Below are 27,981 nucleotides of genomic sequence, written 5' to 3'. Positions count from 1 at the left end.
CATGCACATATTTTCATTATTATAATTCATGTGTAATACCGAGAAATCATAGCTGTTCGTATTTTTCAAATATGTTCGCATATAATTAGTTATTCACCAACACTACTTCCCCCCCGTGTTTCGCAAAATGGTTCGGTCCGAGGGTTACAGGAAGTTGTAGCAGCTGCCATGTTTGGCCGCTTTGTTGTAGATTTCTTGTAGGTTTCCTGCAGATTTTTTTCTTAAGTGTTGCAATGGAACCGAGCTGGAGCACATTTTTATTTCAGGTAAGATTTGTGCCTTGGGTTCGAAATTGCGATGTGTTACAAATACTTGCTAGTAGTTGAGACACTTTGTTTTTGATGTTGTTTTTGTTAAAGTATATTTTAAGTGGCTAGCTAAAGCAATTCTGGCAAAACAATGGTACATCAATCCTAGGCTTCCAGCTGTGAGGAAGGGCATGACGCCTGGAAAAATCAGTTTTCCTTTCTGAAAACGGTTAGTATCGGAAGAATAGAATCTATTTCGCTAACTCTATACATGGAATGATTAACTTGTACGACTTGAACACCGAGCTTTGTTTTATTTCAAGCTTGATCAAAGCTCTCGAACATGAGGGATCACCCGTCGCCTCCGCTAACGCCACCGCAAGCCAGTCTTGTTGTTTTCTTTGGTGGTAACCGTTGATCAGTTTTGTTTGATAATACTGAATGAATTCCCTCTCATTGTTTCCATTTTTTACTTTTAAAGACGGTGTGAAGTCGCACAAAGTAAAGGGAGCACTTTTGAAATCGGTTGCTTGTATGGTCTGAAATTCAAATAAGTGAACACATTACTTTCCCCCTGTCCTTTTAGTGATTCAAATAGCAATGTGACCGCGGGTTTTGAGAAGGAATTTGAGCTATGCATCTAAAAAGAAGGATTCTGTTGGCGACAGTTTTTCAGACCACCCAGGTCTGCTGATTGTGTCATTGTCTGGCCGTGATTGAATTGGGATGCATCTGTGACTAAATAAAGATTTGATCAGTTCTGTTTGAGTCGATTATGCACGAGGACTATCGCGAGTGTTATAACTTAGGACTAGCTGACGAGCTATCTAGCTGGCTACATTGCGCATAACTTAACTTACATCAGTACTTAGCTAATGCTATCAGGCTACAAATTAGCTTATAATGTAGCCATTTATATGTACAGACTGCTTCCGAGTTTGAATCAATGTTTTTTTTTTTATGTTGTAAGGTGTTTTGGTCCCGTGAAACTATAAATGTTAGGACTTGGTCGTTGTTTTTCAGCGCGAGTTGCATCTCTAACGTTACTGAGGGCAAGCAAGTTTTGATTTCAGTCATACCACGGTCTTTTCGAACTCTGGTGACCTGGGTTATTTTGTATCTCATAAATGGGTATTTATAAAGACTATACTTCGTATTTTTTATGATCGGCTTTTTGTTTAGATAACCGTGTTCTTTTTGTAGAGAATGTTCTCATTTGAAGATCAGATTTGTTGCCACGTCGTTACAAATAAAATGTTTTTTTTATAAAAACGTTATCATAGGTCATGTCATTATTATTTCCACCAGCGTGGAATTTCTCGCTTATTTTCTTTGGCCTCTTAGCGAAACGTTTCACTGTAACGTTACCGTCAAGGCCATCTGCCAGAGATGACTCAGAGACTGCTCATAGCATCAGACATGACTACATTGGGATATACGCATGTTGGTAAATAGCTGCCTTTCTAAATATACGCCACCGGGTATTGGCTTGCATGCAGCGCAGATAGTTGAAGCTAAACGCACACGCAGACATTCAAGTCTGTCATTACCGAAATGCTACTTTTCCCAAACAGTAATGATTTAGGCGAATGCCAAAGTTGCCTGGTTATATCTATCATAATTGGCTTGTGCGTTGTTGACGATGCATTAACGAGTGGCTTTCGCCTATCTAGTTTACTTGGATGCATTCATTCGAATGACTAATTGTTGACTCAAGCTGGAGTCTCATGTGTTTCAGTCAAACTTCAGTTTCCCATTTACAAGATGTTCTACTTCGTAGAAGGGAATGACTAGGATCTTTGTATAACTAAAGCTGCTTGTAAAGTCTGTTTGCTGTGTTGACATCTGAGTCAGAATCATTTGATAGGTAGCACCACCACATACTTCTTTTGATGATGTCAAGTGTTTTTTATGTTAGTTTTGCTTGAATGTCTGGAACAGCTGATCCTACTAACTGGTGAAAAGAGAAATGAACAGACTTCAGTGTAGGCCCTTTCACTGTGTGTTCATTGATCTTACAGCTTGTTAGTTGGAGGGGAAATTGGACCAATTTGATCTCTGATCTCTTTTTAAGTCGCACCTAGTAATATAAATGTATTTATATATATATATATATATATAACATTCTGTTTCTCTCTGACTGTATGTCTGCTTCAACACCAGATCAGATGATCGAGGTGCCTGGAATGCCTGTCCTAAGGCCAGTGCTTATTTCGCCCACATCTTTTGCTTTGAAGTTTTTGCCATAATTGTGACAGGTAGAGCTACTGTATCCCCAGTGCGCGGAGGAGTGCAGCTGTTTACAGCTAATTGGTGCAACTTCTGAGCCCCGGCTCCAGCCATGCTATACGCGCTCAACCAGTTAGCAGATGTTATAGTGCTGTGCACATGGGCCTAGTTAGACCTAGGGAGCTTTGCAAGTTTACAGTTCGACAGAAACATGTCGGAGCCTCTGATCAATGAGCTTGTTGAGCTTGTGAGTCGCTGCTGGTTCTCGGGGGGGGGGGACCCAGGAGGTGTGGGGGGGGGGGGGGGGGACCCAGGAGGTGTGGGGGGGGGGGGGGGGACCCAGGAGGTGTGGGTGGTGTTCAGATGTAGGTATGGCCATGTGTGAAGTGGCCTTGTTTTTCCTTTCGTTCTTTCGTCCGTTTGCTCGTAGCGTTCCCTCTCTCCCACGTCCTCCTACCTGCGGAGAGACAGCCGGTGTCTCGCCCACCGTGTCTGACATCACCACCTCTTTGGTTTCATCTCCTCCGTTGTGCCTCTCAGCCCCTTCAACTGAACCACTGGCTGACAAGAAGTAGCTTCACTCCCCCACAGACAGCACATTTTTTACAGTTTGAAATCATTTGATTGGGTGCAGTCTGTATTGAAGAAAGCAGCCAGTTTATATATCTTTCTTGGCTTGTGAGTTTCTGCCCCAGCGTGGTGCGGCTCGGCAGCAGCAGAAGAGACACTGAGGCTGCATTGCGGCGCGACTCCTCGGTGGCCGATGGGGCTCTGTTGTTGTTTTTTTTTTTTTTTTTGGAGGGGGAGATGGTGTCCCTTTCATGTGAGCAGTGGTGTGCGAGGGGCTTTGTGAGGGGCTGTAGAGTGAGAGTGTGAGTGGAAGTACGTGTAATCCCTTTAGTGTTGTGGCCAGGACAGAAGCACGGACAACGGCCTCTGTTCGCCCCGCTCCTGTGACCCATCAGAGGTGCTACACACACACACACACACACACACACACACACACACACACACACACACACACACACACACACACACACACACTCTCAGTCTCAGTCTCAGTCTCAGTCTCACATATGACTCACGGTCTTCCCGCCAGGTTGGAAAGGGGAAAAAAATAGAGGGATAGAAGGATGGAGAGAAGGAGAGCGAGTCAGACGAGTGAGTCGACCATTGATCTAGACGATACTGGCAGCAGGGGAAGGATGGTAGTGTGTGTGTGTGTGTGTGTGTGTGTGTAGCACCTCTGATGGTAATGGGCGTCTGGATGGCTAAAGTGACCTTATCCCCCGCATGAGTCGTTCTCTGGTGAACAGGGACCTATGCGATAGCCCGGCGTAATTTCATTTCCAGCACCGGAGAGGATGTGCCCAGCTATCGGGACATCAGCACGGACCACACCAGATGTGGTAAACCCTACCCTAATGCTCAGTTAAATAGAGCCACTTGGTGTTGCAGAGGTCCAGTGCATAGGATGGAATCTCATAATGATTCTGGGACATCGTTCTGTTTTCTGCCAGACTGCGGTTTCAGAATGTTGGGTCGAGACATGACCTCAACCCCCTGAAGCCTGCAACGTCGTCGTCGACGCTGAGAAAAAGGAGATCTGTTTTTTCTGGACTCTGGACTCCAGTCTTTCGCTCCACATGATCACACCAGTGTGATGATGGTGTTTCCATAAATCTTAAAGGCTTTTCCCTTCCGATTTATACACCGATGAAGACAATTACTGTTTTAGAGGAAGTACCTACCTGAACAGGTCCCTTATTTAGGTACTTTTCAGTCACATCACCAGTAAGACAGCATAAACACTCACACATTTGTTAGTTGTTCTATTCACATGCCAAAGACTTCTTCATTACCTGTGGCTTTAAGAGAGGAGATGGACGATGTGGGGGAAGGCCACCCAGTATAATTCCTTTATTTTGAGGCAGCACTGTCATTTGGAAGTAGATGGTAGATATAGAATTCCATTGAAGGAGGTGTGTGTGTGTGTGTGTATAATATACACACTCTGTGTCCACTCATGTAAACGAGGTATGGAGGCTTCCCCTGCCCCATACTCCTGCGTGTTGTCTAGGCTATTGTTCATTGTGTATATTAACGTTTTTAGCGCAACATGCTTGCTAGTAGTCTTATGATGAGTAGTACTTAAGTACACCACATATTCATAAACAAACGCAAAAACCTTGAGTTTCTCTGTGCAACAGGTAGGCCTAGTGTTTTATGGCCAGTCATGTATATTTTACCTTAGTTGGATGGTTATGGAGTTTACTTTGTGTAAAAACTTACATTTGCATAGGTGTAGTGGAGATTCCTGCAAAATAGTAGTAGTGGTCTCTTCTCCAGAAGATATTCCATTAGGAAAGGGCTTTGTGTAAGGATGTGGAGGTTTGTTAACAGGTCCTCTGCATGTTCAGGGTTCAAGGCCTTTAGCCCTCCCATTGATGCCCTTTGAAACAACAGAGACACAGGGTCATAGATGTTGGATAGCAATTCATTTGTTCGTATGAATAGAGTGAATAAGAGCTCACGCAAGACTTCAGAGAATCACCTCAAGTAGCCGAACATAATACATTTTAAGAGAAAAGATATTTTTCACAGTATGATTATTTGTAAGGAATTTAAAAGGAAAATGCAAATGACATGTATACTGCTTACATATATTACATTTTAATAATTCATTAATTAATATAACCCCGTGTCAGAACCATGAACATCAAGCCGTAGACTTCTGGGGGTTAAAAGGGTTTTGCTCCGTTATGAGTAAGTGAGTAAAAAGAAGAAGCGTTTTTCAAAATGATAGGCTTCGATTCAGAGTCCAACATGGCACTTTCCCCTGTTCCCAAGTCCAGCATGGGATTTTGGCCTCTCTGGTAAATCTGAACCACATTGGAACTACAAAGGAAGCGTCAAACTTTAAACACCTCAGATATCCCACAGGTAGCTTTTCAAGTTGTCTTTGTGACTGTCAGGGCCAGATGAGACGAGCGGAGCGGGGTGGAGATGAGCCGAGACGATACTCCCTAGTACAGTGTTTTTGTCTGGCGGCCGTGTTTGTCTTCCTCTCAATATGCTTCTCTCTGTTCTTGCTAATCTGCTTTCAAATTCAAATTTTTTTGTGTAAAAAAAAAAAGAAGCTTAATTTGAAAAAAAGAAAAGAAAAAGATTAGCATGTGTAGTGCGGCAGGAGCAGCGTCCAGCCCAACCCAGCCATTGGCCAAGCCTGTCTGCGCTCCCCCATTGTCAAGGAGGTGGCTGTCTTTTGAGAGCTCCCCCTCGGTTTGGATATTATTTACGTTGCAGTGACCTCAGCCTTCAGTGCGCATTTGGATCAAACCTGTCAGAGCGGCGTGAAGGCGCAGCAGGCTGCAGTCACTGCGCCTCGCCTCTGTCTGGGGTACCAGGGGCTCTGCAGTCACTGCGCCTCAACGCTGTCTGGGCTACCAGGAGCGCTGCAGTCACTGCGCCTCGCCTCTGTCTGGGGTACCAGGAGCGCTGCAGTCACTGCGCCTCAACGCTGTCTGAGGGACCGGGAGTTCTGCAATCTGCAGGCAGGCATGCCTCCGTTTCATACAAGTGCAAACAAACACACACAGATGCACAAGTGTGTGTACACACACACACACATACAGACACAAGTACACACACAAACACACACACACACACAGAGATACACAAGTACACACACACACACACACACACACACACACACACATACAGATACACAAGTACACACACACACACACACACACACACACACATACAGATACACAAGTACACACACACACACACAAACACACACACAAACACACACACAGATACACAAGTACTCACATACAGATACACAAGTACTCACATACAGATACACACATACACAAGTACACACACTCACATACAAGTATACAGACACACACACTCGGGGCAGACAGATAGAATAACATACACACACACACACACACACACACACATAAGGGCATACAGATGTAAATACAGGCCCACATACAAATGTGACTACAGACACAGAGTGAGATATACAGCCCCCAAGACACACACACACACACACACACACACACACACACACACACACACACCGAGGCATGGAGATCTGAGGGATGCTGATTCACAAAGACGAAGAGAGATGGAGTGTGTGTGTGAGGGAGAGAGCAATAGATAGACCCAGGCAGGCTCCACTCTGTGATGATGAAGATAGGATACCTATAATCATAAGGGGGACTGCCAGACAGTGCAGGAGGGCAGACAAAGAGAGGGGCATACTACCTACCCTAGGAGTTCCCAGGGGTGTGTGTGTGTGTGTGTGTGTGTGTGTGTGCGAGAGCAAAAGCGTCTGTCTCTGTGCGGAGAGGAGAGGAGAGGAGAGGAGAAGCCAGGCCAGTGTGTATGAATAGAGGAGCCAAATGAGTGAGGACTGGGGCACAAAGCCCCCCTGCGGAGCCCCGAGTGCATCACTGCCCAGCTCTGTGTCTGCAACAATGGAGCAGATGAAATAAGGAGGAGAACGGCCAATCCATTTTTCTCCTCTCTCCCTTTTTTTTTTTTTTTTTTTTTTTTTTTCCCCCTCCGCTCTCCATCCCTCCCCCCCCCAGCTCTTGGGACGGCCGGGTGAACCCGAAAAGAGAGGGGTCAGGTATTTAACCTCAGCCTTTACTGATTACGGAAGAGCGGGTTGTCGTCGGACTTAATTGTTGTGTCCTCCTTTTCTACGGTCTCAGACCATGACGTGGCCCCAAACTTCTATTTCTCTCTTGTTCAGACCCCAGATCAGTTTAAACGTGGGTACCAAATCAAACATAGTTTTAGATGACTGGTTGACTAAAAGACCGGCGCCTAAAGGCCTAAGATGGATAATAGTTTGCAGATCCAAAGAAACAAAAACTGATGTACTTGCAGAGGATAATGACTGGATCTGGTGTGATGAGTCAGTCATGAATGGTGCGGTCATCACTGCATCTCGTTAAATCATCCTTGACATTTTCTTCTGCAGTTTGCACAAGCAAATCTTTTTAATAGTGTAACACAGGGGTGTAGGCGTTCCTTTGTCTTTCCGCTGACCACCCCAGTACCTGAAATAAATATTTAGAACACGCTAATTATTTGTTGTCTTGATTTTTAAAAAATAACAGTTCAGTTATGAACTTCTTGAATTTCAACTGAAACTCCGCTCTAGGGCCCATATGGGTATTAGTATTTTTAGTTGTTCCTTTGGCGCTCGTAATCCAGAGGTAAGTGTTCCCCATGCTTCTCCTCTGTAAGGGGGGCCCCTCGCATATTTAGGATGCTCCATTGAACCACAAAAGGGACTCTGAGCCGGCGTGTTTGCCTGCCTTTATTGTGCTCTTCAGGGCCAAGGCCGGGCCAGATGTGCTATTGTGCTGCCATATTGGCATATTGTCGTTGACCAGGGCAGAACAACTGAAGCCCAGCTCCACTGTACGCTTGAGCTTTGTGGACAGCTTCTTGGAAGTTTGCTTGAACGGGACACTTGTACAAGAACACTTGTTTTAGCGTGAAGTGTTTTGCCTGGGTGTTGGAGTGCTGTGATGCTGCCTCAGCTGCAGCGGACCGTAGAAAGCGAGGACTACGCAGACGGATAAATGTTTTTTTTTGTCGTTGTTGTTGTTGTTGGTGTTTTTTTTTTTTGTGGCGGCTTGGCATCCTGTTCCTAAAAACACAAACTTGTGCTTGAATACCCTCAGAGTGCCTCCGCATCTAATCTGGGTCACTGTGTAGTCTGTCCAGCTATCAGGGGGGAAAGAGGGTTTTTGGAGGTGTGTGTGTGTGTGTGTGTGTGTGTGTGAGTGATTTTTTTTATTTTTGAATGCCAGACGGTGGAGGTTGCTTGTCTGCGTTGACGTCAGAGCAGAGCAGTGTCTCAGTAGGAGGCCACTTCAGAACACGGTGTGGAGACGTGCTCTCTGTGTATCTCGTGTCAGCTGGATTGGATGCGTTTTTCTTCCCTCGTATCCAGTCAACTAAGTGCAATAAAAACTCTTTATTTGTGTTTTTAAGCCTGACTTTCAGGCGCAGGTGCTCTGGATCCCTGCGAGACATTGACGGGTGGGTGGCTGGGAGTTTTGTTCGTTTGTTTGTTTTATTTGTTTGTTCGTTTGTGCCCATTCTGATGTGGTCTGACCTGTGTGCTGAGGTAGCCCTACTGGGCTTCCCTGGCCTCAAGAGGCAGCCTTAATTGCTGTCGCCACTTCCTAGGGTGTCGTCTTGTCTGTTTTTTAGCAGGTGTTGAGTCCCACATTACAAGGATCTGGTTCTGTGATATTCATTGATGTTATAGGGTTGGTTGCCTGAATCATTTTACTTCATGAGCAGTTCTCTCAGTAGGTCTCTGTTTAATGACGTTGGCCTGGGTGACTGTTTTCAGGGGTTGGTTCCATGACAAGATCACCACTTGTCACTGATCTTTGGTCTTAATCATGGTTTCTATTATTTAGATTATTTAGGTTCAGTTGCAATGCCATCTGTGTTTCAAGTTGGTCTTGGTCATAAAACACTAAAGTCAGGGTTCAGATCAGAGCCAGGTACACCATCTCTATGTTGGCCGGTCTTGGGCCGAAACTCTTGTCTCTAGGGCTCGGCTCAAATGTCAGGTAGACCTTCTCTGTTATTGCCGGTCTTGGGCCTAAACCCTTGTTTCTAGGGCTCTGCTCAGTCAGGTAGACCTCCTCTATTTTTGCTGGCCTAGGGCCCCATGCTGCTGAAGGCAGCCCCTCGGATTCCTCCCCTGCTTCGCATGAGTCGGCTACTTTTGCAGTCACATGACGACTCAGCACGGTGGCTCAGCGGCTAGGTTTACAGACGACAGATTTAGAGGCCCGGGCGGCACCGGACTGGTTTTCGGCATTCGGTAATGGCCAAGTCTATTTCCGTGCTGGTGGAACACCTACCTGTTAGGAGGCCTCCTTCTGGGGCCGTGCTACAGGCCTATATATATATTCCCACTAACTAATACACATCACTGGCAAGCAAGGACGATCTGCACTGATGTTTCGGATTGGGGCCAAGTGCTTAAGTAATAGGCTATTCCATATTATAACACCGGTCTTGTGATGTGATTCCCACATAACTTTAAGTGACTTTCTATGGTGGCGGAAACTCGACACTCCTCATTCTCGCCTCGTGTCGTCTCCTTGGTGGTTTTCCTGATGTGAACGGCTCGTCCTGCCTGCCGTTAGTCATCGGATGGCAGGGAGGCGGAAGTGGTGACGGGAGTCCCGCTGGTGCTCTTTCAGCCCGACTCCCAGCGAGCGAGCAAGCGGAGAGACACGACACGCCACACATGCACTCCAAATGACTCACTGGCTATTTCTGACGAGCCTCGGACACACTGGCTTTGGTGTAGTGCTCTCGAGCACACACACACACACTCTCTCTCTCTCTCTCGCTCTCTCTCTCGCTCGCTCGCTCTCAATTGCTCTATCGTTCTCTGGCACACAAGCTGTCTCTCTCGCTCTCATTTGCTGTCTTGTTCTCTGGGACACAAACTCTCCCCCTTTCTCTCTCTCGTTCAGTTATTTGATGTGTCACTCAGATTGTAGAGTGAGCCGGTCTGGAGTAGCTGGGACACGTAAAAGATCTCTGACCCTAGGCGTACACACACACACACACACACACACACACACACACACACACACACACACACACACACACACACACACAGTCACACTCACTCACTCACTCACTCACTCACTCACTCACTCACTCACTCACTCACTCACTCACTCACTCACTCACTCACTCACTCACTCACTCACTCACTCACTCACTCACTCACTCACTCACTCACTCACTCACTCACTCACTCACTCACTCACTCACTCACTCACTCACTCACTCACTCACTCACTCACTCACTCACTCACTCACTCACTCACACTCTCTCTCTCTCTCTCTCTCTCTCTCATCAGTGCTCCCTATCGCCCAACACTGGAGAAACAGTGGAACATACGGTTCAGTTTTACCCACTCCCAGAGCTAACATTTTGTGTGTGTGTGTGTGTGTGTGTGTGTGTGTGTGTGAGAGAGAGAGAGAGAGAGAGAGAGTGAGTGGGGGGGGGGGGGGGGGGGGGAGAGAGAGGCATGAAGTAAGCATTAAGCAACCAGTCACATGCAAATGACTCAAGTTCAAGGCTTTTCCTCTCCCCATCAAACCATCACAGAAAGAAAAGGTTATAAATACAGACACATTGACTGTGCGTGCGCGCTGTATAGATGTAGGCCAAGCTCCCCAAAAGAGCTGTGTTGCATAAACGATTGACCTGAAAATCATGTCAGTGAGTGGCTTAGGCAGCACCTCAGAGAACCTGCTTTCTCTGTACCGGAGTTCTGAGAATGCAAAGGCACCCACTCTTTCCACACACACACACACACACACACCTGGACACCTTGGCCATTAGTAAGCACTTTCCCCCTGTCAACAGACATGATGACCACGCTCCTCGCTTCCTTCAAGCTAATGCTGCTGCTAAGCCAGTGATGAAACTAAAACCAACCAACTGGCAGCAGCAACACAATTGCAATGGAACCCCTGTAAATGGCTTGACCTGGTTGAAAAGTAAAGTTTTCAAGTGGTGTAAAAGTAATTTTTAGTGGCATTGTCTCGCATTTTGTTTCGTTATTTTGGGCTATTTCACCCTATTTGAATCAAAGCAGTTGGTCAGAATACCTTGAATGGTCCTCCTGGCATAGACTGAAGGGGCATCAAAGAGTGTTTTTGTTTGTAGTCGATTCAAATGCATCTCAAAGCAACACATCACAGGTCGTGAACAACATATCCCATTATATGGCCAAACCATAGCAAACGACACTACAGTTCACTACTTAAGGTACAACTGTCTCCTCAGTATGTTACCCGCCTTATTGTGCTCTGTACTGCTGAACTGTACTGTACTATTTTTTGTCAATGTTATGTTTGATATATATGTAAATGCCTTTTTTAAGTTGTTTAGCCATTTTCACTCTGGCAGGGGGACTGCCAATGGAAACTAGCCTTTTGGCTACGATTGGGTGCATTTACAGTTTGAATGTTTATTAATGTACACTGTCCCTCTTCATCAAATAAATAAACAAACAAACAAACTGACGTGTCTGTCTCCTCTCGTCCCCGCAGCAGGCCAATGAAGCTCTTCACCACCAACACCAGGTGGCCCAGAACAGCCTGCTGCCACTGCTCAACTCCGAGCCCCAGGACCAGAAGCCTGTGATGCCCATCCCTTTGGACCAGAAGCCCCCCGTCAGCCAGTCCAACAGTCAGGGAGGTGGAGGAGGAGGAGGAGGGGGCAGTGGAGGAGGAGGAGGGGGGGGTCCTATGGCCGTAGTGAAGAAAGAGCACAAGACCAAGACGCCGTTCGTCTGCAGCTACTGCAACAAGGCGTTCCGCGACAGCTACCACCTGCGGCGGCACGAGTCGTGCCACACGGGCATCAAGATGGTGTCGCGGCCCAAGAAAGCCACGCAGTCGGCGCCCACCATGGTGCCGCTCATCTCCTCGATGCCACGGGAGAACTCCGGCGGCAACCCCTCCTACATCTCCAGCATCGCCGGCATCCTCACCACGGCGACCACCTCCGCCTCCACGGGCTCCAGCGTGATGTCGTCGGTCTCCATGGGTGCGATGCCACAGCAACAGCATCAACAGCAGCAGCATCATCATCAACACCAACATCAGCAGCAGCAGCAGCAGCAGCCCAAGAAGCCTCCCAAGCCGGTGAAGAAGAACCACGGCTGCGATATGTGCGGCAAGGCCTTCCGTGACGTCTACCACCTCAACCGCCACAAGCTCTCGCACTCGGACGAGAAGCCCTTCGAGTGCCCCATCTGCCACCAGCGCTTCAAGCGCAAGGACCGCATGACCTACCACGTGCGCTCTCACGACGGCGGCGTGCACAAGCCTTACGTCTGCTCCGTGTGCGGCAAGGGATTCTCCAGGTGAGTCGAATGACCTTTAACCTTTTCAATATTACATTTGCTACTACGTACTCTACGTAACTCATGGCTTTCATCACTCCGTTACAGGTGCTAGATCACATTGGCTTAGTGAGAATATATTTATATAGCAATATTGATTCACTCATTAATTGTGTTATTTTCTAGTCAATCATGACACGGTGTGGGTGAGGATGTGTTAGAGCCTTAAACTAAGACGGGTGATTTGAAAACTGAGTACGTTTTGACAATTTTCAATTATCTGAACAGAAATGCCACAAGTCAGCACTGTCTAAGAAAATGGACAACATTGGCCTTTGTGCAGTCATCCCCTGTTGTTATACAACAACAGCTGTACAACTCCTCTGCTTCTTCTTTAGACCACAACCTTATCAATCACCTCTTTTCTAGAGAGTTGAGCATACAGGCGAAACTAAAAGCAGATCACGACCAATTCCCTCGACGCAGAGGTAGTAATTCAGCCTTTATGCTCATTTACACTCCATGGCTTTCAACAGATGCGTCATCTTTAGTTGCTGTAATTCTGATCATTATTTACTGTCTGTGTCATTTCTGTCAAATATCTTCCATCTGTTTGTAAGGAAGTGAAGGTAGAAATATTGCTTTCTTCTCTTGGTGTTTACTAGCGCCACATCAAACAATTCATATGAGTTGATTCCAAACATAATATCATAATCTACCGCTGATTAGATGAATATGTTTGGGGATAAACAAAAAAAAATGCTGTTTTAACAGCATCCTGATTACTTGTCAAACGCAATTCATGTCTGAGTTCATCTTGTTTTCACTCAGAAAAACAGTGAATACTGATGGGAAGTACATATAAACACACGATCTAGCATAACATTGGGCGATTAAATGAGTCTTTTCGCCTCGTGATGACCACCAATTTACCATACTCTTATCACGAATAGCTTTCTTTACTAATGGGTGGGTCATCAATTTAATCTTAAGTTAGCTATCTGGTTATGGCTTTAGCTGGCTAACTACTTGAATGGGTTGTTTACTTACAACTAACCAAAACGACAACGCCTAAATGTTTGTGATTTTATTAACTGAAATGCGTCCTAAAGACTAATATGAGCAGATACTTACACAGAAACGTATGTTAGTGGCTTGCAGTAACTTAACTGGCTAGTGGCTTGTTTGCTTGCTAGAGCCAATTCACTTCTCGAGTTACCTTGTCATCTTAAATCACCACATCATAACCTTAACTTTTACTTAACACACTTATGTTAGAAACTATAATGTGGCAGACCCCGTTGTCTTTACTGTCGGCTTTCCAGGTTAGCTGAAAATACCGTATATAAGCTTGCAGTCTTGCCAGAATAGAATAGAATGCTAAGCTGCTAAAAAGTTAGCTGTTGACGTTCATCCAACCTGGTTATGTTCGTTGAATAGACACAAGCAAACCCTCAGCTGAACTATAGGCTTTAAATAATCCACAGGTCTGATAATATCTTCATTTTACAATTACAGCAGCAATTAAGCCATTTCGGTCCGCAAATTCGAACCAACTCTTGTCTCGCATTTAACGCAACTGGTTGTGCAAAATCAGCTGCTGCTCAGCAAACTACAAAATAATAAGCGTACATGAGGCACTAGACTAATAACTTGCCTCATCATTTTCGATGGGAAATTAAGCCATTAAAAACGGCAATAAAAAAGAGATATATATCAATGAGCTGCATGCAAGCAAACTACAAAGCATTAGAAGAGACTTCGATATCTTAAAACCGTGGGAGTTGAAAAGGCACCAAAAAATAACAGCACAATAATAACACTGTATGATCGTGCAAGCAATCACATATTGAAGGGACATAAGATACGTTAGCAGCGTGTAAGTGTATGTGTTGGGATTTAACTAATTTGGTAGGCTGCAGTCTTGTCCAATGCAATAAACACTTGCTTTGTTTGATATATGAGACAAATTGGACAGACGTTCATGCTCAGCCTCATAAATCCGTTTTTACAAGTTGCAAGTTATGATGCAGTTGTGCGGAAAACATCCGACATAATGCTGTCATAACCTATTGCCTATATATGAGTTCAGTGGTTGGACTGTTGTTGCATTTTAACATGCTACAAATAATCATTTTGGCGATTAGCCAGTCTGACCACATGAGTATCTAGCCGTGATCATAAAGAATGTGGTGACGTTAACCGTTTGCAAGCCTGTTAAAGTATGTGTGCCGAGATGGAGACTGTGAGACCATCTGCTCGTCCGTATGATGTTAACATCGTCCGGCTACCATTGGCTGCTGCACCGCTGATTAATAGCTGTCCTCAATACTTTCTGACTCACTGCTTTTGTTGCCTACGGAGTCACTGAAATCTCTGCTGGCTTCCAAGATAGTTTCCTTCTGTGAGCAAGCTAGAGAGAGGAAGGAGAGGGGGGGGGGGGGGGGGGGGGGGGGGGGGGGCGCAGACTGCTTTGATTGTCTTCTCCTTTTTTTTTTCAACGTCATGCTGTGGTTCCCCTGAACCCGCCACTGCTTCCTCCTTCTAGGGGAAGAGTGAGTGAAAGGACCCACTGATCCAGTGGACCGGGATTTCCTCTTAGTCACCCAGCAGCGGCAGTGTAACCGTGTGTGTGTGTGTGTGTGTGCTCCCGTTTTTAAGTGGTGACTCTGCTCAAGTGCTACTCCTTTCCAGTAAGAGGTTGCGGGAATAGCAGTGAGTGCGTCAATCTCTCTCTCTCTCTCTCTCTCTCTCTCTCTCTCTCTCTCTCCCTCCCTCCATCCTGTTACCACCCAAGGCACTGCGTGACTAATAATCTGCGGATTAATTTCCGAGTGAGCACTCGAAGTAGATAGAGGCGAGTTAAAAAGGAGGATTTCGGCTCATGAAACGTGACACTGCCAACACCGATTCCCAGCAGTCCTCTCCCTAGGGGAAAGATATACACGACGACCAATAAGAAGTCACTCTTTTCCCCCAGCTCTCAAAAAATGATGGATAACTGTTCCAACGTGACGTAGGACAGCCCAAGTCCTAGACGTTTGGTTGGTTTTGTTATGGTGCGATACGAATTGATTAAAGCAGAAACTTCGTTCAAACTTTTTTCTACACTTTCTATGCTTTTAAGATTTACGAGTAACAATTTCCCATTTTTAAGTGAATTGTGGTATCTTGGTGACATTCTATAACTGTCATGTCAGAGCTGTCACTGCTGCAGTCAGCAGCTCTCTCTCTCCCTCTCTTTCTCTCTTCATCTATCTATAAATGGAGAGAATGAGTGAATAGATAGATCGATATTATCTATCTGTCTATTCACTCATTCTCTCTGTTTATCTTTGTACCTATCTGTTAATCTATCTTAAATTCAAACTTCCCCCATCTATTCAATTTCTTCATCTCTCCTTCTCGCTGTCTCTCTGTCTCTGTCTGTCTGTCTCTTTCTTTATGAGCTTACCCATCCAAATGCCCATACACATCTTTGCTTTTCTCCACCTTCCTCTCTCATTCTCTGCTCATGCATTACAAATCTCTTTCCTTTTATATTTGTATACATTTATTTATTGAATTTTTTATTTTTTTTTCCTTTGCAAGCACTAGCGTTTCCTTCAGGAAATGCAAATATTTTTATTTTATTTTCTTCTTCTGGTGGTGGAGTTTGAATGAAAATCCAGTGAAAAGTAGTGTCTGGCAGGACATTCTTTATTTTTTGTTGTGGTGGTGTAGCTAGAATAATGCCCGACTGAAAAGTGGTGTCTTGCAGTAAGGTTTTTGATTTTATTGAACACAGTGTAAAGTACTGTCTGGCAGTAGAGTAGCATAACACGGGGCAGCGTCAGCGAGCCGTGACTGCCGGCTGTGTGTGTGTGTGTGTGTGTGTGTGCGTGTGTGTGTGTCTGGAAGCCGCTGTCCTTTTCGGTTAATAACAAGAGAGGGGAGGGGAGAGGAGCAGCCATTCTGGTTCACAGCACGCCTGAATAGATTACAGTTGACTCTGCTCCTCACTGGCTGCACTACTGCCTGTGTGAAACCACCGCTCCTTGGACCAGCTGGCAGAGTGTTTGGGGTTTCTCGAGAGCGAAGAGAGACTTCAGCAGGCCAGGGGAACTTCCATGTAGGCTGTGCTGTGATGCAAGGACCTGTTGTTGAAACGCCACCAAAAAAAAAAAAAACGGACTTCAGTGTGATGTGAATCATAATTGCGCACTTTAGTGGTGTATTGTGTGATGGTGGGGCATTTGAGGCATTCCGAGATCTGATATTCCTGAATCAGGCATAGGTAAACGGCGTCGTATTCGTATCGTTCGTATTGTGTTTACTCGCCTTGTCGTAGCAATCAATCGCTACTTGTCATGATGCATGCAATCAACTCTATCCCAGGAAACTTTCCCTCCAGTTCAAACAATTTCGCTTTTATCAAATTAAATTTTCTTCTTTTATATAGTGCCATGAAAAAACTGACCTTGCCTCTAGACCAGTGGTTCTTAACCTTTTTGGAGGTACTGAACCCTGCAAGCTTCATCAGTGCATTCGCCGAACCCTTCGTAATTTGAAAAATAAAATATGATTTCTTCAAAACGTAGGTATGTATAAAAACGGCCTGACATTGCTAGTGTGAACTGGGCTATACTGTGTGTGTCTTGACCCCTGCCGAACCCCTGAGAGTGGCTCAACGAACCCCTGGGGTTCGATCGAACCCAGGTTAAGAACCACTGCTCTAGACACTTGAACAGAGCCTTTATCATTTCTTGTGTATCCCACTCTTAACATGTTCCCACCTTTTATGTTGCAGGCCTGACCATCTCAGCTGCCACGTCAAGCATGTCCATTCCTCGGAGCGACCCTTCAAATGCCAAGTTACGGTAAGAAGAGGCAGCCATTGCCTAACCATGAGCTTGACAGTGATTGGAATAGGATGCTTATTATGAGCCAGCTTTCCTTAGCCTCACAGTAAATCCTACATGCTGTTTTTGATGGCCTGTTTGTGCCTATAGTGTCACTGTTACGTTGCTCTGGTTAGTTTCGGGCGTAGGGTTGAGTTTAGGAGTGATGCATGTGTTTGATGAGACCCCATTAGCTAGCTAGTGTGTGTGTGCGTGCGCGAGCGTATGTGTGTGTGTGTGTGTGTGTGTGATGAGGTAATGAGAACACCTGCAGTCATGACCCCAGCATCCCTCTCTGACTGCTAGCAGCTAGCGCTGCGATGCGCAGTTATACTGAGAGCGTTGCTGCGGTTACAACACAGAGCTGCTTCCTTATTGAGAAAGTAACTGGGTTTCCTCATTACCCTTACAGCGAGCACAGGGTCGTGACCCTGGTATCCACCACATCTCTGCGTGCGGTTAGCTTCGCAATGGACCATTATGCTCTTACGACAATATGGCCTGCTTTCACACTAATGATCTTCATGTCGCTGGAAAGGATGCCCCCTTTTTGTCATTTGTGTACTTGCTGATACCAAGTACCGACACAAGTACTTACTCATTTGCCTATGCCGGTGTTCTATACATTTCTCCTCTTCCAGGGGTCTGATATGGCAGCACAAATTGCCAGAACACCTCCTGACTGCAGCCTTGAGTTTCATCTAGTGTTTGCCATGAAGTGGTATCGGCATCGCATGACATCGAAGACATTTTATTAGTACGAGTATATGAGCACAGTATCGACCCGATACACGATACTGGTATCGGTGCGTCCCTAGTCACTGGAACAGTCTGTGCAGTTGGACTTCGTCCAGTGTGCGTGTGTGTGCGTGTGTGTTTGAGAAACCAGAGAGGGAGGTTGACCTTTGCCTGACCCTGTGTGTGTACGCTGGCTCACTCTCATGGTCTCCCCCCGACAGGCCTGCACCTCTGCCTTCGCCACCAAAGACCGCCTGCGCTCGCACATGATCCGGCACGAGGGCAAGGTCACCTGCAACATCTGCGGAAAGATGCTGAGCGCCGCCTACATCACCAGCCACCTAAAGACGCACGGCCAAACCAGCTTCAACAACAACAACTGCAACAAAGGTAAGACGCCCGCCCCCGCGTGGCACGGCCGCCTTTGGGTTCCACTCGTCTGAGTTACGCTTATTCTTTTACGTTTCACTACGCCTGAAATGGCGGTCTCCTCGTTCTACTTGTTGCAGTTATGTTTTTGTTCATTTTCCTGACCTGTAAAATGGGGGTTGGGGCCTCTGGAAAGGGGGTGGGGTGGGGGTGGTAATTAAATGCTGCATCTTTAGGATGACTTATAGGGCTAATGGGATTCACCTTGCTGATGAATCACACGCAGGGGAACACGACCACTGAGACTTTCTCCTGAGCGATACAATCCGACTGGGTCATTAGTCATAGTCTGGGAATGAGAGTCTCTGTCCTTTCATTCTTTATAGACGGCCTAGAACAAATCCTCTGTCTCTGAGGGGGAAAGAAGTGTGCTATACTTTTTGCTTTAAATAATATTTTGTAAAGCATTTATTTATTTTTCTAGTATCCCACAAGAATCCAAAAGTCCGTTAATCTCCGGACGATATGCTAGCGGCTAAAACTTATGAAATCTCTTGAAATGTGCTGTCTTTGACATTATGACAAACTAGTTACTCAACAACTGTCCTAACACAGTCAAACATCAAGCAAGTGCAACACAAGACAGAGCAAGACGGCAAATAAGCTACTTACTAGTTCGGCAGACAGTAGAAAGCCGGGCGGCGTTAGGCATTCTTACATATAGCGGTTATATGCCTATGGACCCTGGTATGGCAATGGCACGGAGGCGATTCTCCATATTAAAAGTCATTGTAGCGCCCACATTTTTTTCAAGCTGTTATTTTAAGGTAAAACTGCTTATCCTAACCCTAGTCCTGAACTACAATTGTTCCATAATGCTTCTTTAAATACTAACTACAATCCCCAGCACCGTCCCCGAGGGTGTCTATGCAGTTATGTGTCGACACTCTGATACTGACAGCTGCAGAATGGCCTCTTAAAGCCTCCATTTATCTCTGCTTTGTCAAGTGCCTTTTGAGCTCAGCTGGTTTCTAAAGAAAGTGAAAGTACCCTCAGTGTGAAAGCAGGACAGGTTAGTCATCGGCGAGCCTCGGTGAAGCTGAGGTTGTTCACTTCACTTAATTGCAGATATAATGAGGTCTTTCTATGTTGTTTTCTATTTTTTTAGAAGAAAATAAGCAGTTTTTATTGTTACACCAGGTTTTATTGCTCTTAGCTTGATTGTTCTCTCCCTTGTACGTCGCTTTGGACAAAAGCGTCTGCTAAATGACTAAATGTTAATGTAAAATGTGGAATGGCGAAAAATCGCCTTATGATTATAGGCAATTGAAGTGATTGTTGTTATACCAGAACAGGCTCCAGTTTGATCACATAGCAGAAGTCAGATTAGCTTTCAGTGCAGACTGCCACAATTAAACCCCTTAATGATGTAATGAGACGGCAATAGACTCAGTAATCAGAACTTTTCAGCTCTGTTTTGGTTTGATTGATTTCATTTTGGCTGACGTGACTGTGCTCAATCATCTAACTCCCCTGTGGTTCAGTGCTGCTTACTGCACTGCATCTTGTGTGTGTGTGCGCATTCCCGTTTAAAGACTCCATGTAGGCTATTAAAGCACTAGTATCTAATCCTGATTCATTAAGACTATCTAAAGCAAAGAACTACTGAAAACCTGCAGTATTTCACATCCCTAGGAGCTGGATCGATCGCTGTTGATTAAACCCTTTTGATTTAACCCTTTTGATCAGTTTAGCTTTTGTTGAGCTGCATCATTTCAACTCGTGCTCTCTGACACAAACTACCAGTCCTCCTCAGCTCTAGGTTCCCCCAACACTATATACCTTCCTGGCCACCCCAGAACACAGGTGACCCAGATACCCCACCCCTGGCACTAATGCCTGCCGGGGGGGCGGGGGGCCCGTCTGTGTGTGTGTTCAGGCACAGGTGAGCCTCAAGCACAATTTATGGTCAGTTTAAGCCCTCTCTGTCGTGGCAAACCCTCTCGGAGCGCGTCTCCGTTGCCTGACGTGCACCTCTAAATATCTGTCTAGCAATACGTCGCTGTTTACCTTCTGGGTAGGAGTATGCCAATATTACATAGCTGGCTCAGACACCACGCAATTTCCCTCAGATGTATTTTTCAGTTACAATAAAGTGTTTTTTTATATTGCACAGTGTCTATTTTTAGGTTACTTCTAAAAAAAAAAACTCTAGGCCCAAAAAAAGTAATGTACGGAGTTTGGTCGGCCGCCATCTTTTTGTTATTATTATTGCCTTGCAACACCCACAACCATCGGAGAACTATAAATGAAAACGAGTCCGTCCGGTCCGAGGCAACTGCGTGACCACGGAGTAACGGAGTCGTAGAAGTTTATTGAGCCCTTCAAGCTGTGAACTGAGGTGTGTGTGTGTGTGTGTGTGTGTGTGTGTGTGTGTGTGTGTGTGTGTGTGATCGATGGGGGGCGGGGGGGGGGGGGCGCAGGGGAACCTCAGGCCGTCAGCTGAGGGGTGTCCGGGGCATGGGTCATGGCCACCAGGCCCTCATAACACTCTTGTCTGTATTTCTGAATAGGGTACTGGCAGTGGAACTCCTCACAAGCACGAAAAGGTAAAACCGTAGCCCAGTGTGGGGAATCATGATGAACTAGATGAAAAACCGTGCAACACAAATGCAAAAAACACACACACACACACACACACACACACACACACACACACACAAACTAATGCAAAACACACACGCAAACAGCCACACACACACACAAACGCACACATACAGGCACTAAAATCACACACTGCACAGCTGTAATGCCTCAGCACCGAGGGAGGAGTTTCTCCACTGAAACGTCGTCTGCTGTGGTCAGCCAGTCCCTGCGGTTTAGCTCCTACACTCACACCTGTCTGCCTGCACAGGTGACCTCCGCCCACTGTCCTGTAGAAGGTCTCGTAGATGTGTAGATGTAGGGGGTGGGGCTGGGCTATACGTTCACACACACCAAACCTAAACACACCATGCTCCTGTCTTTCTTCTCTTCTCTTCTCTTCTTTTCTCTGCTCTTCTCTGCTCTTCTCTGCTCTTCTCTTCTCTTCTCTTCATCTATCTTCTCTTCTCTTCTCTTCTCTTCTCTTCTCTTCATCTATCTCTTCTCTTTTCTCTCTTCTCTTCTCTTTTCTCTCTTCTCTTCTCTTCTCTTCATCTATCTTCTCTCTTCTCTTCTCTTCTCTTCTGTTCTGTTCTGTTCTCTTCTCTTCATCTATCTTCTCTTCTCTTCTCTTCTCTTCTCTTCTCTTCTCTTCTCTTCTCTTCTCTTCTCTTCTCTTCTCTTCTCTTCTCTTCTCTTCTCTTCTCTTCTCTTCTCTTCTCTTCTCTTCTCTTCTCTTCTCTTCTCTTCTCTCCTCTCCTCTCCTCTCTTCTCTTTCTTCTTCTCTCTCTTCCAGATAGCAACGATGTGCACAACTCGTCCTCCATCACGCACGTGACGTCCTCTGGCCCCAGCATGAGCCGCGGCGGCAGCACCAACAGCAGCTCCAGCTCCTCCTCCAACGCCGTCACCATCGCCACGCAGATGAGCCTGGGCAACCTGGCCTCGGGCATGGGCCTGCAGCACCCGGTCACCATCACCGGCCCGGTGAACATCTCCTCGGTCCACATCCCCACCACGGCGTCCATGAACCTCGCCCACCCCATGGCCCTCTCCTCGCCCATGTCCATGAACCTCGGCGGGCCGCTCAACATCGCCATGAGGCCCATGGAGAGCATGTCTTTCCTCTCACAAGTCCTCCCTTCCTCCCCGCCATGGTAGAGACGAGTACCCAGCCCCAACCCTGTCATCCTTCCTCACCATCTCACCATCATCTTCCTCATCCTCCCTGTCCTCCTCCTCTTCCTCCTCCTCCTCCTCCTCTACTCCCCACGCCCACCACCTCCTGAGAGATGTTGTTTACTCTAAAGGTCTGAAGGAGCAGCTAGAATGAATGAACTCTGTCCCAGCTGCTGCCTCCTTTAGCAACCTTGCATCAAAACAATAAACAAAACGCTTCTATTTTATTTTTTTAGTTGTTTTTTTTTTTTTTCGTGGTTGTTGGAACTGAAACATTAGCTAGAGTTTTTAGTTTGTTTTGTTCCCTCTGAAGGAGGACTGGCCTGACGTTGAGTGCACAGCATTAATGTGAACGTTTGGAGTTGATGACGCACTAAGCCACGGTCGGACAAGGATCGGAAGGGTTTGGAACAGTCCTCTCAGACTTAACCGAACTCGGTGACCTTTGCGATTATTTGGAGAATGTTCACAAGGACAAATGCAATAAGCGCTGTTTTTTTTTTTTTTTTTTTTTTTTTTACTGATTATTTAGTTTTTGTTTGTTTTAATACGTTTTCTTCCACATCATCCGGGCTGTGTCTCAAGAGGCACTAGCCTGGTTATCAGTATTTAACGTTTTAAGGAAATGAGTTCAAAAGGGACAAAGGCTTCCACTGTGAGGGAAAGGTTGTATTTTTAGTTGTGTTTATGCTTGGTTTTACTCTCCAAGTGAGGGGGTATGCCTTTAATCGGTTGAGGTACAGCGGTTACCTTGATGGAAGCTGACTCTGATTCAAATCTGCCATGGTTTCGATAGGGGCCAGTTTGCTACCGTCTGGCTGTAGAGTAATAATGTGCCGTTGGTTATGCAGGCCAATGTGTTCTCACTCCAAATAGGCATTCACTGTCTGTTTTTATTTTATTTAGTTTTGTTTTGTTTGTTTGTTTGTTTACCCCCCAGTGTTTGGATAAACACTAGGAATGGACGCTTTCTTTGACTTTCTCTTGACCAGAGCTGGAGTGTGCTTTGTGTACCTTGTCATTGACTATTCTGTTCTACAGTATCAGAGGGAGGAGTGAGTTTTGCACTGAACGCATATCCCATGTTGTTAAAAAAAAATACATAAAATGAAGAAAAAAAAACAGCAGTATTATCAAAGATCAAAATTTGGAGTGGTAGGTATCCAGCCTAGATCTAACAGGGCCACCTAGTGGTTGGCAAGCGACAACCTTAGTTCACCAAGATTTATTTGAACTATTATCATGTTGGTGTCCGAGTGTAGATCTTAGAAGTATTTTATACTCATGTTTTTAATATTTTCATTTTTTTAATTATTATTTTATTATTATTATTTTTCAAGGACCCTGTTAAGTGTGGGACATTCTGCTCAGGTATTTCGGGGGTATGAGAGTAACTTAGTTTTTCTAATTATTATTATTATTATTAGGCCCTGTGTAACATGTCAGTTGTTTCTGGATTTCTTTTTTTTTTCAGTGTTACTTTGTAAATACCATTTTTGTTGAGGCTGACAAGCAGAAGTCCTTCACCAACCAGGGATCCAAGAACCAACGCTCATTACTTCTGTTGCCGTCCATGTGTTTGGGCTGATGAGTCCTTTGCCTCAGTTGCAGTCATTACTTAGACTGAATTCAAGAATACTTCAGAACCAAATAGTAGTGTGTAGGGGGGTAGCTCTGTCTTTAGAGGCAACAGCTGTGTGTGTGTGTGTGTGTGTGTGTGTGTGTGTGTGTGTGTGTGTGTGTGTTCTCAATCTCTCTAATGGTTAGGAATAAAAGGTCACATTGAACACTGCCGAGAGAGTTGGAGCACTCGCCTGGCCTGCCTGTGTCTAGACTCAGGACGTTGTTGCGAGCTATACGTTGCTCAGAACACTCTCACTTCAACACTGAGCTATACGTTGCTCAGAACACTCTCATTGCAACACTGAGCTATACGTTGCTCAGAACACTCTCACTGCAACACTGAGCTATACGTTGCTCAGAACACTCTCACTGCAACACTGAGTGTTTTGAGGGACCCCGTCTTCTTTTTGTCACTACGTGGGTGTCGAGCCCTGCAAATGTGATGCTAGGTACACCTGTGTTAGCCTCTAGAGCTGCGCAGGCTCGTTTCTTTTTAAATTAGTGTTCATCATTTTGTTTATTATTTAATCAATTCTCTTACGGTCCACCCCCACCCCACTTCACCCCTGATTGCTGCTGCCTCTGGGCTGCTTCAGGTGGTGGTCTGGGGCGGTTCTGATCCAGAGTCTGCCTCAGTCAGGGTTTTGCTCTATGAAATACGTGGAGCAGACTAGGGGCTTAGTGAGGGAGGACACGTCTCATTTAGTTGGAGTTAATAAAGAAGAAGAATAAGAAGAATTTGAAAACCAACACTAATTAGTTCAGTCAAGTATGCAATGACTTGCCAATGAATTGTCCTGCTACCGTTGAGTTAATTCGCCAATTGCTTTTCCTGAGCGTCTCTGACAGGTCCTGTCTTGCTTACACTAGTTCGATACAACTTTTAGGTGCTCCTTTTTAATGTGAGGCGTTTGATTTTTGTCTTGAATGAACAAAAGCTGAAAGAAATCATGCGGTAGGGATCAATTGTTTTTGTTCTTTTGTTGTCTTTTTTGTTTGTTTTGTTTTTTCAAGAGAGAATGTCCTGATGAGAAGTGTGGTTCTTTTTTTTAGTCCTTTTAAAATGGATTGCATTATGTGATATTCCATTTTTTTTGCCAAATTGTTGACAACTATGAAATGCATTGAACTAAACATTACAATTGAGTGTGTTCTCGTTTTTAAATGGAGATGCTGAATTGGAAGCTCCAGGACCCCTGTGAAGGCAGTTGAATGTATATCTTTGTACAAACAATTTAGTTCTGAGGATGTGGTAGTAACAATAGCAAAAGTGAGCGAAGAAAAAGCAAGATAACCTTTTATAAAACTTTTTGTATTAGAACATTAACAATGGTAATTTTGTATATATGACAACTAGGCTTTCTGGGTAGCAGAAAGGTAATACATTCCTACATTTTTTTTAAATGTATGTTTGTCAGAAATAATTATGTAAACATGCGCAATGTTTTTATGTGCCTTTTATTTGGGTTGTCTAAATAAAAGAAAACTATAAAACATGATATCATCTTGCTTAATTTGTATGAATGTTAACCATGCCCAGCCACATTCTACTGTTCTTCTGCATGCCTAAATACGCATACTATTTTGCAGGTGATGATGTACACAAGGTCCATCGATGCGACGGGTTTTTCTTTGCCTAAACGGCCTTTACAGTTTTTCTCCATTGCTTTGGGTAATTTCACGAAACAGAAATGACATTCTCAAAAATCTTTGGCAAAATAGCCTATAGGGTTCAGCACAACTACATAGATCACCTTCAAAAGGTCATATCTCACCCAAAACAGTACCCAACCTTCAAAACCAAATCATTTTCTCAGATGAAAAGTCATTGCCCCAAAAATGAAAGGTTCCTTCTCGGTTGCTGTGGCTCATCTCTCTGGAAAAAAAAGCACATTCTCAGGGCTTTAAATACATTTGCAAAAATGACCTAGATGGTTTAGCAAAACACTAAAGCACACCTGCAAAAGGTCATATCTCTCCCAAAACAGACAAATCATCAGTCAAAACGAATTCCTTTTCTCATACAAATAGTCAGTGCCCCCAAAATGAAAAGTCCCTTTGCCATTGTTCAAACTCTACAGGTCAAAACTTTTAGATGTTTTGTCAGTATGGCAGTGGACCATAGAAATATCCCTCAAGTGCACATTTCAATCTTGGCTCAGTCCTTTGACACTGAATGTTTACTGCAGTAGATGTTTGTTTTCCAGAATACTTTGTGTATCAAACAGAAAAAAGAATAATTGGGTGACTACACCATTCTCTAAAATGGCATCACACATGGTGATGCTGCCCCCGCACTGGCCTGGGACATCCACCGTTGCTCCTCTTCCTCCTCCTCTTCCTCGAACAGGCAGTTGCCCTTGGTTGTTTCCCTGGCCAGGTGCTTCCATGTTCATAAATTGTACTGAACTTGGTCAAGCTCTAGATATTTAATGGAAGAATTTATACTCCTGTCCGCTAACTAAACTTACTGTGTGATTGGTGATCGGATGTGTGAATCTCCCCCTTGATTAGTAAAGTTCTAGTTGCACCTGAAAATGACTGTAAGCTGATGATCCAAGAGATCCATATTACATTACCGGTATATAGATAGGTGTTTTTCATGGTATTATGTGCCTGAAAGATTTGGACAGTGGAGTGAACTATTTTGCAGGTGATGATGTACACAAGGAAATGATGCCAACATGTTTTGCAGAGAACAGCGACTTGACTGAGAAACAACAGTCAGTTTAGACCAGCACGATATATTCAATTGGTAATTGGGCTAACGGAAGGCAATTGAACCTAACCATTTTCAAAGATGTACTGCATACATCATTTGGAATTTGTGCAAAATGTAGGCATTTGTACTTGTCATTTACAAGGATGTGCTAATACAATTGCAATGTGATTAAAGGAATGAGAAATCCCAATCTGTTGTGAACAAGTGCTCAGTGGTTTGGAGGTTTGCACGTGTTGTTTCGAGAATGTAATTCCGGTTTCGTGAAATAACCCAAAGCAACCCAAAGCCAACCGGAACTTCTGAGTCACTGGTGTTAGGCAGTCTCTCAAACGCCCACCTTCAAGACAAGTGGAGCACGCTGACCGCCTCCTGTCGAGAAGAACGGGTAACCTACTTTACTAAACCACATGAATCGCGATTCCCACGGCACCACACACAAACATACCTCCACCGGGATGTGTACAAAATCGTGGTTCGTGATTCGACACTCACATTAGGTTTACACCCACATAGGTTTTCTTAGATGCAGACAAATCAACAGATTGATTTAGTCTATTCTGTACAAAATGGACCCATATGTGTCTTGTCTGCTTCCCTGGAGTAAAAACGTAGATCAAAAATGTTTTTTTTGTTTGTTTGTTTCACATGAAGAGAAAATAGGACGACATTGCTTTGTCTGACAGGAGAAAATTACGCATTTAAATAATAATAATAATTGAAAGGCGAGTGAATTACTTCCAAGATCACCAACATAATGAGATCAAATTGAATTGCAAATTAGTCCAAACAGACTTGAAGTCTGTACCCTTCAGAACAATCGACTATGTAAAGTTATTTTGGAAGCCAAATACGTCTCTTCATTATTGATATTTTCTTTTATCACTAAACCGACATACTGCTTGTCAAGTAGCCAATTTGTACCCTAAACAATAAGCCCCTCACCCCAAACAGTATCATTTAAATCTGTAGCCTAGTGGGCTGTTGTGGACTGAACATAAGAAAGTACGTCTCACAGAGCAGTACCGTATCGTCTCCGCTAGGATGCTCTCGGGTTCTGGTGAATGAACTGAGCACACTTACGCCGGTAGTTGCTGTGGCTACGGAAATGTGTCATCGCGGGCAGCCACAAGCGCCAGCCGAGTCGAGGCAGACGCGCTCTGAGAACTTGAGGTTTGCAGTGTGGTGTGGTGCGATGCAGCCTGCTCTTGAGATACCAGCTACGTCAGCGCTGACAGCACCAAATAGTTATGTTTAGATGGAGCAGCGACGAGTAGCCTATGGTTTAGCGTATTGGCACGGATCTTCACATGGTAAGAGCTATGTTTGTAACGGCAAGCAAGAATGAAGGAGAATGTATGTTTTGTTCATGTCGTGAGACGCCTCTGTATTTAACAGCATTTAATGTAATTTCA

General features: G+C 44.9%; 1 protein-coding gene across 2 annotated transcripts; it reads left to right on the top strand.

Annotated features, from left to right (window-relative positions):
* Positions 1-220: 220 nt before the first annotated feature.
* On the top strand, positions 221-25,280 carry vezf1a (vascular endothelial zinc finger 1a). 2 transcript variants are annotated; one of them, XM_080831998.1, is made up of 6 exons: positions 221-266; positions 11,619-12,436; positions 17,205-17,274; positions 18,255-18,423; positions 20,976-21,011; positions 21,842-25,280. In XM_080831998.1, the coding sequence occupies exons 1-6, from the start codon at positions 234-236 to the stop codon at positions 22,204-22,206; spliced, it is 1,491 nt and encodes a 496-aa protein (XP_080688124.1). In that variant the 5' UTR covers positions 221-233; the 3' UTR covers positions 22,207-25,280. The 2 variants fall into 2 exon arrangements, with proteins under 2 accessions (XP_080688124.1, XP_080688125.1); XM_080831999.1 differs by lacking the exon at positions 20,976-21,011.
* The last annotated feature ends 2,701 nt before the right edge of the window (positions 25,281-27,981 follow it).

This window comes from Sprattus sprattus (assembly GCF_963457725.1).
Source record: "Sprattus sprattus genome assembly, chromosome: 1".
NCBI classification, from domain to species: domain Eukaryota; kingdom Metazoa; phylum Chordata; class Actinopteri; order Clupeiformes; family Clupeidae; genus Sprattus; species Sprattus sprattus.
Note: the sequence above shows the minus strand (reverse complement) of the source record. Positions and strands in the feature narration are given on the sequence as shown.